This window comes from Nothoprocta perdicaria, unplaced genomic scaffold (assembly GCF_003342845.1).
Source record: "Nothoprocta perdicaria isolate Ctin4 unplaced genomic scaffold, notPer1 scaffold_5, whole genome shotgun sequence".
Taxonomy (NCBI): domain Eukaryota; kingdom Metazoa; phylum Chordata; class Aves; order Tinamiformes; family Tinamidae; genus Nothoprocta; species Nothoprocta perdicaria.
Window position 1 is genome coordinate 5,325,151 of NW_020455754.1, and position 15,054 is coordinate 5,340,204.

At 53.4% G+C, this 15,054-nt stretch overlaps 2 protein-coding genes across 2 annotated transcripts; one reads left to right on the forward strand and one right to left on the reverse strand.

The window, feature by feature from the left end:
• The first annotated feature begins 86 nt into the window (after positions 1-86).
• KIAA1191 (KIAA1191 ortholog) lies at positions 87-6,472 on the forward strand. The gene is made up of 6 exons (XM_026047557.1): positions 87-273; positions 1,133-1,259; positions 2,713-2,837; positions 3,784-3,890; positions 4,192-4,331; positions 4,783-6,472. The coding sequence occupies exons 1-6, from the start codon at positions 118-120 to the stop codon at positions 4,989-4,991; spliced, it is 864 nt and encodes a 287-aa protein (XP_025903342.1). The 5' UTR covers positions 87-117; the 3' UTR covers positions 4,992-6,472.
• Positions 6,473-6,820: 348 nt separating this feature from the next.
• On the reverse strand, positions 6,821-14,216 carry SIMC1 (SUMO interacting motifs containing 1). The gene is made up of 10 exons (XM_026047516.1): positions 14,174-14,216; positions 12,806-13,534; positions 12,290-12,510; positions 11,493-11,562; positions 10,841-10,986; positions 10,217-10,396; positions 9,605-9,733; positions 8,441-8,594; positions 8,258-8,342; positions 6,821-7,296 (listed from the first exon to the last, which is right to left on the reverse strand). The coding sequence occupies exons 1-10, from the start codon at positions 14,183-14,185 to the stop codon at positions 7,073-7,075; spliced, it is 1,950 nt and encodes a 649-aa protein (XP_025903301.1). The 5' UTR covers positions 14,186-14,216; the 3' UTR covers positions 6,821-7,072.
• Between the last annotated feature and the right edge of the window lie 838 nt (positions 14,217-15,054).

Genomic DNA, 15,054 nt, shown 5'->3' on the forward strand with positions numbered 1-15,054 from the left:
CGCCATGAGCGCGCGGCGGCCGGACGCGCCCGGTAAGGCCTCCCCCGAGCGGCGGGCGGGCGGCGGGCGGCCCGGCGCTCAGCGCTGCCCCCTCTCTCCGCAGCGCTGGCGGGCAGGATGTCGCTGCCGCTCGGCGTGCCCCGCCGGGCCTTCAGCTACGACGACGCCTTGGAGGACACGGCGCCCATGACGCCGCCGCCCGCCGACCTGGGCGCCAACGTGCTCTGGAGGCAGCCCGTGATCCCCGAGCGCAAGTACCAGGAGCTGGCGAAGGTAGAGGCGGGCGGAGCCGCTGCCGGGGCCGAGGGGCCGCGAGCGCGCGGCCCGAACCGCGCGGGGCCGCTGCCGGCCGCCCCGGCCGCCCCCCGCCTCTTGGCTCCCCACGGCGGAAGGGAAGCGGGGTCTTTACCGGAGGTTAAATAAACGTGCATCATTTTGGGGTTAAACACGGCCTTTCGGCTCGTTCTGGTGTCCTGGGCTTTCCTGCACGAAAGGATGCCCAGCTTGGGGCTTTGGCACCCGAAGGGAGCCATCCCCCGTGGGGACACCCTCTTGGGGCTGTGCTTTGCTTTAGGGATCTCGTTTGCTAGCAGGCTGCTCTTTGCTACCAGGGTCTCACGATCAATGGCACAGCCGAGTACATTAGATGCATTAGAGTACATTAGATGCATTGAATGCTCTCCCCGTAACAACCTGGAAATGCAAGAAATGAAATCATTTGAAATCAATGAAATCAAATCTAAACTGCAGCCTGTACGCCACGTGATTCTGTCATATTGTAGATATTTGTGGTTCTGAGCAGTGTTTCTGACCTTGAAGGCCAGTTTTGGCTCCGAGAGCGGAAACGGGAATGTTCTAGTTGCTTTCCTGTTGACCTTTTCATACTTGGGCTAGTAAACTGTTGGCTCTGAGCCCAGTGTAATTTCAAATATTAAAAGAAAGTTAATTGTTAATTGCTAAACTAAGCAGGTTGCATCTCTGAATGTTCCCGGGCCATAACTGGAACTGCACAGGAATGATTCCTTGGGGTGCCAGCTGGCTGCACCTTGCTCCTGTATCTCGCTGGGTAGTTCAAGATGTGGCCTTTGAGGTCCCTTCTCATGTTAAACTGTGCCCTGCCTCCTCTGTGCAGATCGAGGAGGGCGACGCTCGCACCCCCGCGCCGGTCCTCACGCCTTCATCTTCCACTGAAAGCATCAACAAGGTCCCCGTGGTGAAGGCCAAGGCCACCCACGTCATCATGAGCTCTCTCTTCACAAGTAAGCACTCCTGTTCCTGTATCGTGTGGTCCCCAGCGGCACATGGGCATGGAAGTCTATTCCACTTGGGTCGTGCCGTGGGCGACCATCAGAGGCCCTGGGCAGGTTGAGTTTAAACTCACTCTGCCCTTGAACTATGGAAGTTGTTTGGAGGGTGTTGTTTGGAGGAAGCCAGGTAGAAAGCCTCGCTTGCTGCCCCTGTGTCCTCCTATGCTGGGTTTGGATGGGAGGGAGGAGAGCAGTGGCTGTTACCTGCTGACAGGACCTTGCAGCCCAGACTACCTTTTAGCTGAAGCGCAGGGGCTGGTGCTGCTGCTCCTGACGTACATTTGCTTATTATCTTGCTGTTACAGACTGATAAGCAAGGCTCTAAATTAAACCAAAGTGATGTGGAGAGCTGGCATATTTAGCTAATGGAGCACTTGCTGCCATTTATGTTAGTTAATAGCAGCAGCTGTCTTAGTAACACTTGCTTTTAAAGCAGCTCATATAAATAATGAGGCTTTAAAATTAAATTGGGTCAGTTATGTGGGCGGAGAGCACCTGCCCGTATGCAGCAGAAGAGGCTCACGTGTTACTCTGTCCCTCTTTTAACAGCTGGAATCTGAAGCTTTGTGTTTTTTTTTTTTTTTTTCTTTTGACTGTGAGGTTTTAGGAGAGCATTTTGGAACAGCTTTGAGCTTGCACTTCTTTGACTCGAAGATAACCAATGTTACCTGCAAATAGTATATAGAAATACAAAGCTGCTGGAAATCTGCTTTTGTTCCAGCCTAATGTAGTATTATAATCTAGTAAAAAACATGATGGCCTAGAAGGTTCTTGTGCAGTAGGAAGTCAAGAGTCACAACCTACATGTTCCAGGAAAAACTTCAGGCGGTTTTGAAATACATAGGCAAAGGTGAAGTGTAAGAACCTTATGTCTGTGATGCTTGCAGAGATGTTGCATTATGTGTAGCTTCAGCTTGGGAAGTGCTATTATTATCTATTACAAAAGGAGACATTAAGCTTTCTCAGTAACTTTTTTTTTTGTGCTCTCTGTCCTGTTAATTTTGCCCTTGGCTTAGCTAGGAAGTGAACGTCCTATGCTGATAGAAGGTCGCTTTAAAATATCCAGTTTATTGGGAGTCTCTGAGATTTAGAGAAGGTTTAGTCAAGAGTGATGCAGCTTCCTGGGCCAGATGGGTTTAATTACAGGTGATGCATTTGTGATACAGGCTGTGGTTTGGGAGCAATGATTGCTCCTCTGACTCAGCTCCATGACTCAGGATACTTTTCAAGTCAAAATAGCTCCGTAGTTTCATCTTGCTTTCTCTGTCAACTCATCACAATGTGTAGGTACAAATGCTGAAAACTGGCAGGGTGTCTTGCTTGGCTGCCCGAGCTGCCCGTGTGCTTGCTGTGACCGCATGTGGCAGCGTGGCCGTGTGAACATGTGCTCTTGTTCCTATTCCAGAGCAGACTCAGGAGAGCATTCAGCGCTTCGAGCAGCAGGCAGGACTAAGAGATGCTGGCTACACTCCCCACAAAGGCCTCACTACAGAGGAGACGAAGTATCATCGAGTGGCCGAGGCTGTCCATGTAAGACAAACCCCTCGAGTTTGGCATTTGTGTGTTTGCAGGCTGTGTCCTGGCCTCTCACGTGATGGAGCTTTCTGATCTTGTTGCCAGGGCTGTCCTTAACTCGCCTGCTCTGTTTGCTTTCAGCTTTTTTGTTAAGAGGATTGCCGATTTTATGCTAAAATTAGTACTGGCATTTACAGCATTGCTCCTGAGTACTAGTGCTAGTCTTGAGTATTTGACAACCAGCAGCAAAGTAGAATGGTAGCACTTGTCAACTATGCATTTCCAGTGTGAAAGCTAGAAAATGAACTTGGGCTCTAACTGCAGATGAAGACTTGAAGGTCTTAAATCGATGCATTTTTGATGAACTCACAGTAATGTTGTAGTTAGTTTATTAATATTGAATCCTCTGAGTGTACCCTTGCAAGGGCAAAGTTACAATAACAGTGTTGTCACTGAATTTCATTAGTGTGGCTTGGATAGCTACAGGAAACAGTGCGAGAAAGTGCCTGTTTACTCCCTGTTTGAATTGTAACTGCCCTTCAAGTGACTTCTTCAAGGTCCAGCTTGTACCGTATGAACGACTGTAATGGTCTGTTACGCACATGCAGTTCCTGTGTTTTTTTTTTCTTTTTTTATTTTTTTTTTAATGGCAAGGCATATCCTTAAAATGCAGTTAATCTGAAGGAGTTTTAGAGCAATGTTTTCATCTTGTCATCCGTGGATCACTTCTCAGGGCCCAGTAGGTGTTTATACTTCTTATACCAAATCTGTATGCAGTGTCTTGTAACATTGGGTTTAAGCTTTAGGTGAAATAAGACTTAAATCATCTATTACTTATGATTTTAAGACTTACATCATCTATTACTTATGAGTATCCAGTTTTGACATAACTGTCTATTTGTTCTTTACACCTCATATTAAAGTCCTGTTGCCTCTGTGTTTCTCTTGCTCCTTGTAACAGAAGTTAAAAATGCAGAGTGGAGAGACGACGAAAGAAGAGAAGCAGACGTCGTCTGCCCAGTCCACTCCGAGCAGCACTCCCCACTCCTCTCCCAAGCATAAAAACAGGTACTCCGGTGCCTGGCAGGCCTTGGTTGGTTTCCTGCAGGATGAGGTGGGAGTTACTCAGATAACCCTCTTCCCAAGGGGGATTGGGGGGTGGAATTACGGGTTTGTTGTCAATCCATGCTTGGATGGAATTGATCCTGTTGAAAGTTGAACCTCAGTATAGCTTCATTCTGGGTGCCAACAAGCTTATTAAAAGATCATTTAAATTGCCTCTAATAGCTTCAGGGAATTTGTCACAATGGGACTATCTGAAATATTTACTCTTTTTGTGTTTCATGCATCTTAATGATTTTTTCCCTAGGGGCTGGTTTAGTCATGGAGCCTCTGCTTCTATCACTGGCCCAGATTTTGTTGCCGTGGAAGCTGGTGGGGACAGATTGGCATCTGAAAAATGGAGCTTTTTTGGACCCAAAGCTATCCAGAAATCGACCAATGATCCAGGTATGTCGTCTAAGAGCTCTTAAACTGTAAGAGTTAGTGGAGAACTGCCAAGTGACAGCTCAGTAGCTACTTCTGGAGAGTTACTTTCAACTTCCCTTGTAATTTTCTAGGACTACTGTGTGTCCATGTGCCGTTTATACCATTTCTGTACCTAAAGGTAAAGCTGCTTTAAAAAAAACTAATCAGCTGAGAGTTTGAAAGTGTCAATCACTTGCATTGAGCTGCAGTGAAGATCAGGGTGTGAAGCCTGTTGCTCAGCTGCTGTCTTTGTCTTGTGAAATCTAATCTGGAAGTGTTAGTTCCAAATGTGGAACAGACTTTAAGTAACATAAGGTTGCTGGGACTTGCATAGGTTTTTCTGCAGTTCTGAGTGCCCAGCATTTATGGCAGTGGAGAGGAGCTTGGCTGATTTCCCCAGCTCTTACTTGTATTTTTTTTCCCCCTCCATCAGGAGGATTTACCATCCAATCCTATAAGGGTGCCCAGAAACCATCTCCAATGGAACTGATGCGTGCCCAGGCTACTAGAATGCCAGAAGATCCAGTGACCTTCAAGCCACCCAAAATGGACATTCCAGTCGTAGAAGGGAGGAAACAGTCTCCACGGTCCCATAATATCCGACCTCGGGATCTCAATGTTCTCACTCCAACAGGCTTCTGAGAGGAGTGCTCCTGATGTCCTTAGTGGATCAGGGGGCGTCTTAGGCTTTACTTCCCTGTCTCATTGTGCTGCAGTAAAATAGGAAAGTTTCTTCCAGCTCTTCATCTCAGCAAAGGAGACAGCTCTCACTGTTCCTCTAAAGCCAACCCTGAATCAGTCTTTAAGAAACTCCTGTGCTACTACTAACCAAGCAAACCATCCTGTCTGCTGTATCTGCACTGGTTCTGTGTGCCAGGCTGCGCGGGCAGACGTGCTTCCCAGTACAGAACACTACACTCGAACCTTGAACCGTGTTTTGTGGGAAAGGACAAGCTTGTGGTGTGCGAGTAGACTGGCTTCTCTACTTGTTATCTAATTATCTTGTCCTACTCAGTGTTGAAATATCCTCAGGAGGACCATTGTTCTGACTGGTACACACAAGCACCAGCAGAAAACGAGGCAAACAAGCCAGGAATAAAATGGACCATTAACAGATTGAAAGAACTTAATGCGGGAATGTGGTACGACAACTATAGGATGGACTCCTCTTGTTTGTTTTCCAGTGTCACTTTATGATATTTCACACCCTGTGCTTATTTATTTCTTCTTTGATTTTTTTTAAAGGAAAAGCAAGGCAGTGATCACTATTAGGAAGTCAAGGAGCAGAACCAAGGCAGTAGCAGGGAAGAACAAAGGTGTCTGTAACTCTTAATATTCCCCCCAAAGTCAGTGGGAATGACTGGAGTCGGATTGGTCTCAACTGAGTAACCTTCTCTTTCCTTTCTAGATTAATGTGAAACAAGAGTCTCCTGCCTCCCTTAGCAGCAGTTTTGGTGCTCTGGATGCTTCTTGGTTGTTTCTTAGCATCTTGTAGGAATCATGTGTAGAATTGTGTTAGACAGGGGCACTTCTCAAATAGGGTCTTTTGTTTCATCAGTGTTAGATGCACTTTGCCGGCCTGGGGCAGGCTTGAGGGGCGGATTAAGGTTAAATTCTTACATGTTATATTGTCAGAGCTATATATTTTTAATATTACTTTTTGACTTAACCTTGCAATCAGTTGTTGGGACGGTTACTGCCTGCTATTCCTTTCCTGAAAATTGGGAAAGAAAGACAAGTCAAGTCTTTCAATTCAAGTCAGCTTGTCTGTGTACCATCTAATCCCTTGAGCAATGGCAGGAGGGATGGGAATAATCTCTGTCTGTGGCAAGCAGGTCTCCTGTTTCCTGATCCCCTTACTGCTCTGCTCCCTCAGGCCGCTGCAGGTTTCTCTAGCAGTGAGGGGGGAGTCTTGCATCTGCCATCAGAGGCTCTTAAGTCACACGCGTGTTAGAGAGAGGTAGCTCAAGTGCTGGTAACCACCGTGCTCTGGGGTTGCTGCCTGCTCAAAATGAGCATTCCTGCTTGGGGCGACTGGCCAAGGTACGTGCCTAGTTGGTGTCCCCCTCTGAAGGAGTCTGTTCTGTGGCTCTGCTTCATCTCCAGCTTCAATGGCAATGCCAGCGGCACGTTGTGCTGAAACTCTCCTGCACAGCCACGCAGTTGTCATTGTCACTGTCACTAATCATTTACACCTTTGCAATCAGAGAATCTCTGGTTTGACCATAATTTATTTATAGTCTGTATTCATGTCTGTGTCCAGTTCTGTTTGTTACAAGAAAATAAAATTCTTGTGATTGGGGATTTGTAGTGTTTGTCGGGGCTGGTAAAGCGGCTGTGGAGGCAGCACGAGGCTATTGACTCCCTCCCAGGCCTCTCGCTGCTGGTGCGTGGGGTTAAAGTTCCACTTAACAAGGAAGAGGGATCATTTGAACAGAGCTCTAAACAGAGCTGGCACCAAGAGAGACGAGTCTCAGCAAATACAAAAATAATTTATTTTTTAAAAGTGTACAAAGTGCCTTGTAGAACTGTAGGACAAGAGTTGAGTTTGAAAGGATGGTCTGAGATTGGGCAAATGAAAGTGGGGTTTTTTTGTTTGTTTGTTTTCATACAAATGCATAAACAAAACTGCGTGATGGATGACACTTGAGGTTGCAGCAGAAAACTGAGGGTTTTGACTGCATAGCTTGTAAAAGAGCCCCCTGTCCCAGTGCTTGTCTGCATCACGTGGCAGTGACGATGAGGAGTAACTCCTGGAGCATCTGCACTTTCTCCTTGATCTGCAAGGGGAAGGGCTCCTCCCCCAAGACCTGCTGCAAGCGGCTGAGGAAGTTCTCCATGTTCAGGTGAATGTCCAGCTGGGTGATGTGATCGTCATCCTGGAGCTTGGGCTTGGCTTTCTTAATTATTAAGTCCATCCGCTCGCTGAGCGCACTCCGTAAGTGCCCTGCAAGAGAAAACATGGGTGGTAAGAGGCAATGGGCAAAAGGCAGTGTGTGTGTGACCTGTTCAGGGACAGGCAGCAGCGTGTCCCAGGCAGTGCTGCCCTGCGGTGAAAAGCAGGCAGGGACAATGTGCAGGTCCTTTGCTAGGTAGGCTCCACTTCCCTACAAGAGTAGGGAGGTGGAAGAAGGAGCTGTCACCTCCTGGAGCTCAGTGTGGCACATACAGAGGCCAAGAGATGGGGAGGGGGCTGTAATGTGGTTTCCCTCTATGCTTATGGCAGACTGGACAACTGTCTAGCTGGAGAGGAGTCCCTAAAGAGCTTCTCAACTAGCGTGATCTTCTGAGGGCTTTGGAGAGCAAGGGAGGAATGGGACAGTGCCCATGTTCGTGGGTTCCTCTGAAGTCCTCCATGAGAACCTTATCCTGGGCTCAAGCAGCTGAGGGTAGGAGGAGACTTAATCAATTTTCAGTAAGACTGAATTTTAGGGACTACCTGTTGACCCCCCCCAGTTCTCCTGGGGGTCAGAAATACTGCTTCTTCCAAGACTGTTATGGGTGATGCTCCCTTCCCAGTCAGTTGCTCCCTGGCTTCACAACCCCTTTGCCTTCTGTTTTTCCTCTTAAACAAGCCCTATTCCACTCATTCTTTGTGCAGCTTGGAAACAGCTGGTGCAAAATGCCCACTCGCCTGCTTCCCAAGGCTGTGATTGATCCTTTAGGAAGTAGGGATGTCCTTAAGGACTAAGCTTGGCAAAACAGGCTGTGCTCTCTTCTTGATGTAGCTCTGTGATATCGTTCCTTAACCCTGGCTGCTGGGAATAGTTAAGAGCAAAGACAGGGCTATATCACCTTCCCAAGAGTCGGGGGCTGTGAGGTAATTCAAATGCAGAGAATGTTTTGGGCTGTCCTGCTGCAGCCTCCTGATTAGATAGCGTGCGTTAAGGTCAGAACAGGCTGCTTACCCAATACAACGTTTTGATAACTCAGCAGCAGCAGCGTCAAGTATTGCAGCATTTCATCCCATCGTTCACATACTGCTCCTTCCTCCTATGAGAGGAGGGAGTGTTTGGTTATTACAAGTAGTTTTCTTAGGAGAAAAGCAAAACAAGAAGAAAAAAGCACAAGGGAGAGGATGGATTAGATACCTGGTATTGGAGGAGCACAGAGTGGCTCAGGAAATAAAGGATCTTGGCCAAAGACAAGGGCATGTTTGTGGGCACTTCACAGCTGTGCTGGAACATGAGCTCCAGCACTTTGCAGCGCAGGAGCTGGCTGTCCATGGTGTTCAAGAAGGCTTCCCTGGAAGACACAAGGATTTACTGTAGAGACAGCGCAACCTCACCAGGGACAGCTTCTCCCACATGTTCCTTGTGTCCTGCTCGTGCTGCTCCTGCACTGGTGAGGGGTGGCTGCAGGGGGCTGCCCAGCAGCGTCGGGGAAGCAAAGCCACCTGATACGATACAATGATCTTGGTTATAGAGCTTGGCCACACATGTGTTGATGTCTTTAGGTCTGGCCTGTGGCAGCTCGAGGTCGGGACGGTCTATGAAACAAGCCTGGCTGCCTTGCCCAACAGCAGGACCCATTCCTGCTGACTCATGGGAAGCAGAGCCAAGCAAGTGTGAAGTGGGCTCAGATGCCAACTGGATCGAGCAGATCTGTCCTGGAATGAGCAACAGTTTGGTTAGATTCGGTTTTGCTCGATTAGGCAGATCCCAGTGTGTGTTCAGAGGGAGTTGTGCTAAAGGATCCGAGCGAGCTCTCTGCTGAGGGGCTGCCTGCTAGGTTGGCAAGCGTGGGCTTCAAATGCCTGTGATCTAGTGATCTAATGGCTACACTAGAGCTAGTCATGGTCTGGTGCCTTGGCGTCAGATACCACGTTTCTTACAGAAAAAAAAAAAAAAAAAAAAAGAAAAAGCCCAAAGCGGGTCAAGGCAATGCTGTAGGAACTGCATCACACTGCTGATGAGCTGCTAGATGGCCCTGGGAATCAGTGGTGTGTTTACTGGCAAGTGACTGTGCTGATACGGAGCACTGCTTTTTAAAACTCTTTGCAGTTGTAAAGTCCTTCAGCTTTAGCAGGTGGGGGAATCAACAGTTCTCAGCAAGGCACCAGCTCTGGAGGTGCATTAAATTACCAGTGTTACATCCCTGTGGGATCTTTCTGTCCAACAGCCATACTCTCAGTGGCGGGGTCATAAATGAGTCTTTCTATCCCTCTAGTATTTTTGTGCCTCCAGATTTGGGTGTCAACGAGGAATAAGTTTTTCCCACGAAGGCATATACTGCCTTGCAGTTGCTTGTCTTACCTTTGGCTCCTCAGAGGAATATTCAGTATATAAGGGAAAATCACATCTGCAATTTTACAGGAGCTGCAGTTGGGAGATCTGTCCACCTCCACGGCAATGGACAGCATCCGCTGGAGCAGCAGCATCACCCTAGGCGAGACGGACAGTGCTGGGAGCCACGAGCCCTTGGCTCGCAAGCAAAGCAGAGCGGGTGGCACCGTGTTCAGATGGGTGCCTCGCAGGGAGGGACGAAGGGGGAGCTCGCAGGTTAGATTGGTTAGGTCTCTAAAAAGCCCCCCTGTGTTTCTTACTGATGTTTAAATCTGATGCTCTTAAAGGTAATTCTCAGATGGGCCCCAAGCAGGTCCCTGTGGTGTTGATGGGTCTCCAGGGGCAGCCTGGGCTGTCCCTGGTGTGGCTGAGGGCTCTGGCTGCACAGTGTGTGTAAGAGGAGCAAGGTCACTGCACCAGCTTCCTGACAGCTGAGCAGATCTCTCATTCACCAAATCTGTCCCAGAGGAAAACTGCAGCTGCCTTCAGGCAGCTAAACAGGCACAAGTGATCGGAAAGCCTGGCATCTCCCTGCCTTGGGCCCCATGGGTTAAGAGGAGGAGCCAGGACTCCAGGGCTTACTTCTGGGAGAAGAAGGCTGGCGGAGCCACCTCTGCCTCTTCGGCGCAGTCTGGCCAAGCTGCAGACAAGCTGCATTCAGCCTTGCCTTCTGCTGAGGAGTTGGTCGTTCCTCGCGGCTGCTCCTGGGGCTGGCAGAACCCGACTCCCGTCACCGCTGCCACCAGCCATTCAACCACGTCCCTGGGGGAGAAGCAGCAAAGTCAGTGGAGACGCCTGGCTGCGCCGCTGCCGAGCTCCAGGAAAGACATTCCGAATGCAGGAGGAGCCCCGCACATTCGCACAGGCTGCGGAGTAGCCTTATTGAGCAGCCCAAGGTTTACAGGCTCCTCGTCAACAGGAGTGGCTTCTCAGTCCAGAACTGAGCAATGTAAATCTGATCTAATTCCTGGGAAAACGCCTGCCCAGCTGTGGCTGGATTTTTTTTTTTTTTTTTTTGCATCATCTCTAATGGTTTGCCGTCATAACCCCCTCCTGTTCTTTACACTTGTGCCCCCCCCCCCTTTTTCTTTTTCCCCTGTCTCCCATGCTTGTTTCCTGGAAAGTCAGAACTAAAATCCTGACACAGATTCCCTGAGCCTCTCGGCATCTGTTGGGAAGATGCAGGGGAGTTGGAGGTGTCCTTACTTGACATTGCTGAAGCACATGTCACAGGAAAGCACTTTCTTGGCAATCGACTTCTGCAGGAGGTGCAGCCTCAGGTTCTGCTGCAAATCATCCTCCAGGGTCTGCACCACATACTCCAGGAATAGGAGTCGGCCAGGAGGTTTCTCCTGAGGGGAAACACAGACAGTGTGAGCCTGATACAGCAGGAGGGCTGCAGAGAAGCAGGGAACGTGGCTGTCTGGGGAATGGGCTGATTTATGTGAGCGAAGGATAACCTGTCTGCTTTCCAGGAGGGGCTGTGTGAACCAGGGTCTTGGCTGGACATGCTACACCGCTGCACTAAGGCTGCTGCCCATGCAAATCCCTCTAGTCGCAGTGTCACCTTCAGAGCAGGCGACCTGCCTACAGCTATGCAGCTGCTCATGAAGCACCATGGATAAAACTGGGAGACACTCGTGGCACAGGCTGCCATCAGCGACTGCAGTAAATGCTGCAGTAAAGGACCGGCCCAGGCAGTAAATGACCAGCATTAAGTGATCAGCCCATTGAGGAAATGACCAGCCCGTTCTGCTGCAGAGCAGGGGCGCGAGGGGACCTGGAGTGACACCCGGCCCTGACAGCTGTGTTCTGGGTGGTGCTTGATGGTGACACGTGCAGGCAGAAGTGCAAGTACCTCGTCTTCCATGGTGTATTTCAGCAGCGTCCAGTCCCATCCCACTGTGCCGGTGCTGGCTGGATGGAGCCTGCAAGGACACGCTGCCCGTTCATGCTGATCTGCCCTGGGGCAGCAGAGCCCCTGCCCAGCCCTCCCGGCGCCCGTAGCACCATCTCCTCTCCGGCCTGGCCCTCTCCCTGTCTCCTGCCCCATCCACAGCTGTTCTTTGGAATTGCCTGACTGGAAGCTGCAGAGAAAGCAGCAGCCCCGCTGGGCCTGTGGCCTCGGGAAACACTGTGCCCCGTGGCAGGACTCTAGGTGAACTGCCCCTGCCTCCTCCAGCCCACGGGGCCTGCTGCATTTCTGCCACATCGCTGTGCTGAAGAACCACATCTGCTCTCAGGAGCAGAGCAAAGGCTCCTCTGTTCCAGAGCACTCCCTGGAGTCTTGGACGCTCCCCGAGCTCTGCTGGTTTGCTGTGAAATGATTTAAACGCTCCTGAAATAGCTAGAGCTGCAGTCCCTGTTGTCTCAGCACCCCCCGCCTCTCACCCTCATCCTTCCTCCTTATGGGACTTTTGAGGCTCCTCTCTGGGCCAGTCTGAGCCCTGACCCCCACTGCATTCCCCAGCCAGCCTGCGGCTGTGATCATCTCTGTGAACAGAAGGCAGGGGGCAGAAGAAGGATCATCCTGGATTATAGGGGAAATTGTTTCCTATTCTGCGGCTAAAGAATGCAGAGAATGACCTTTACATTGGGCAGACCCCAGGGAACATCTACCCAAACCCAGGGCACCACAGCAGAGGGAAGACATACATTTGGATTTTCATGAGCAGCATGTAGGTGTCCTTGAGGATCTCCCCGCGGTGGGAGTTGAGCAGGATCCCTCTGACCAGGTAGGACACAATGTCTTTAGAAGGGCAGTGCTTGCAGGAGACGAACTCACTCAGGAAATGCAAGGTGCCCTCGAGGAAGTTCTCCTCGATGGTGGTGTGCACCATGCTCATCTTGCTGCTGGGGATGGGCTCGGGTTTCTGCTGCGTGCAAGGCAAGGCGGCGTGTGAGAGGCGGCTCTGCCAGTGCGGGGAGCCCCCGTATCAGCCCCACGCTGCCCTGCGTGACCCCGCGTGGCTCATGTGAATCACGACTCGGGACCCACAACTTACCGGTAAGGAAACCGCACTAACCAGAGACCCCAAGAGCTCCATAAGGCTTGTCCTGAACGAGGAGCAGAGCAGGGGCTGCCCCTGCCTCCTCCTCTACCTCTCACCGCGACCGTCCCCGAGCAGACTCTGGCTGGGCCTGGCAGCGGCTGCTCTGAACCTCGTTTACCTGCGTTTCCCTGTTGGGCGTTAGGTCTTGGAAGAAGAGGTGATGCACTCCAGTCCTCCTGAAGTACTGCAGTTTGTTCAGCCAGGCCTTGCTGTCCGGCCTGGTCCTGGCTGGGGCCTTTTGCTGCGCTGCTGCTTGTGACAGCACGTCACTTGCTTCCAGCACAGGCATTTCGGCTCGAACTGGGGATGTCGGGATGCTGGCTGGAGCGGGGCTCAGGTTTGGCGGGAGCTCCCTTTCCTGGCAAATGGAGAGAGTCTCTTCCTCTACTGGGGAGCTGGAGGCTCTCCAGCTGCTGTCCAGGCTAGGGGGGGACAGGGAGAGCTGGTCCGAGTCCAGCTGCATGCTGGCCAGGGAGCCCAAGTCACTGTTAAAAGTGGTGGTGCTGCAGTTCTGCCCATGGCTGCACGAGGAGCCTTCGCAGCTGCAGGTGGGGGAGCCGCCGCCGCTCCCGGTGCTTCCCGCTGCGTCCAGCGTGGAGAGAGGCCCCGCAGGGCAGGGCCCGGCAGGCCCTGGCTCCGCCGACACCTCCCTTTGCTGCCCGGTGAGGAAACCGGGGCTGGGCGGGAAGGCTGTCTGGAAGGCAGGCGCTTGCCTGGGGTCCCAGTGAGCGCAACCCGCAGCGTCGGGCAGGCTGCACGAATCTTCCTCCGTGAGGTCGATGACGGCGAGGCTGCCGCGCGCCGCCGGCTCTGTGCTCGCCTCCTCGCACGTCAGGTCGATGATCTCCTGCGGGGACCGGGGGTCAGCGCCGGCCGCGCAGGAGGCGCCGGCGGCACCGTCCGGGCCCTTCCCGGCCCCACAGGGAAGGAAACGGGGAAGGGGCTGGGGGAGAGGCAGCAGCAGAGCCCCTGAGCCCTCGTGTTGGCCTTGCCAGGCCCGACCTGGGCCCTTCTTCCCGGCTGCTGCCAGCAACAGCCCTGGCTTGACTCAGGGAGCCTCACGCTGCCCCGCTCTGCTGCACAGAACCCAAACCCAGCAGCTGGCGCAGGGCAGAGCCCCCTCGCACGTGCCCAGCGCCACTCTTGGGGCAGCTCCAGCAGCATTCCCAGTGCTGGGAACAGCCCCGGCTGCCGCGACTGGCTGCAGAGCAGGGGCGTTGGGGGCTCCCTCCTGCACCCGGATGCCAAGCAGCCGGAGCGGGCGCAGGCGGCAGCCCCGGCTCCAGCTCCGCGCGGGGCATCCGCAGCGCCGGGACGCAGGGCTCGGCCCCCGAGCCCCGGTGTCCGTGCAGGCCCGCGGCTGCAGCAGTGTGGCACAACGAGGGAGGCTCGGGCGCCCACGGCAGCGCTGTTCCCGGCGCGGCACAGCGGTGACATCCAGCAGGGCCCTCCACCAGCACCCCCTGCGCGCCGCTGCGAGCGCTACCTTCGCGTCCATGACACCAGGGCGCCTCTAGAGCAGCAGCGAGGCTCCGCGGCCTTCCCTCGCGGGCCTCGCCGGGCGACGCCGCCTCCGTAGCGCCCGGCTCCGAGGCCACATGCGTGTCCGCAGGCAGGACACAGCGCGTCTCACGAGGTGCATGGGAGCTTTACGCGCCCACGAGGGCTCGGCGCGTTTTGGCTCTTGGAGAAAAATCACAGCGTCTCAAAACAGCGAAGTGTTTTGAGGGCAATTTCAGAGAATCCGTTGCTCTTTCCCAGGCGGGAGGCCGCGAGTGGCATAGTGGGGTGAGCGCGCCGGCCGGGCCCTGCTCGCTCGGGAAGGGCAGCGGGGCCGCGCGGGCGCATGGAGCAGCGGGCTGCAGCCGCCGGCCGCCCCGCGGAACCGCCCGCCGTTCGAAAGCTGCATCGGAACCGGGGCCAACGGCCGCGGCCCAGCCTGGCGGTTCCTCCCGGCGCGGGGCCGGTCACCGGTCAGGCCGGGCCGCTCCGCACGGGAGCCGCGGGGACATGGCTGGGGAGCACCGGGCACGGACGCGGCTGCCAGGGCTGGGAGCCCCGGCGGTATGTGGCTGAGGGGCCCTGGGAACCTCCTGGGGACCGGGCCCTTCTGGGGGGCCGTTTCTGAGGCCCTCGGGGCGGGGACGACGGTCCCGGGCTCGGGTCCACTGGGCCCCGGTTCGGGTCTAGTGGGCCCCGCGGGGTAAGGGCGAGCACGAGCTGCGCGCCCGCCTCGACGCCTCGTGTCCCCGCGCGGCTCCCATCCCCGCCCGCGCCGCCGGCCGCGGCGGAAGCGCCGCCATGTTTGAGAGGGGCAAGGCACGCCCGGCCCGGCGGGAGCAGGTGCCGCCCGCCGCCCGTTTCCCG

Coding starts and splice junctions, on each gene's coding strand:
- SIMC1 (XM_026047516.1), bottom strand. Junction 10,987..11,492: donor AATACACCATGGAAGACGAG/GTACTTGCACTT, acceptor GTTTCCCCTCAG/GAGAAACCTCCTGGCCGACT. Junction 8,343..8,440: donor CTGTGCTCCTCCAATACCAG/GTATCTAATCCA, acceptor CTCCTCTCATAG/GAGGAAGGAGCAGTATGTGA.
- KIAA1191 (XM_026047557.1), top strand. CDS start 118: ATGTCGCTGCCGCTCGGCGTGCCCCGCCGGGCCTTCAGCTACGACGAC. Junction 274..1,132: donor AGTACCAGGAGCTGGCGAAG/GTAGAGGCGGGC, acceptor TCCTCTGTGCAG/ATCGAGGAGGGCGACGCTCG. Junction 3,891..4,191: donor TCTCCCAAGCATAAAAACAG/GTACTCCGGTGC, acceptor TTTTTTCCCTAG/GGGCTGGTTTAGTCATGGAG.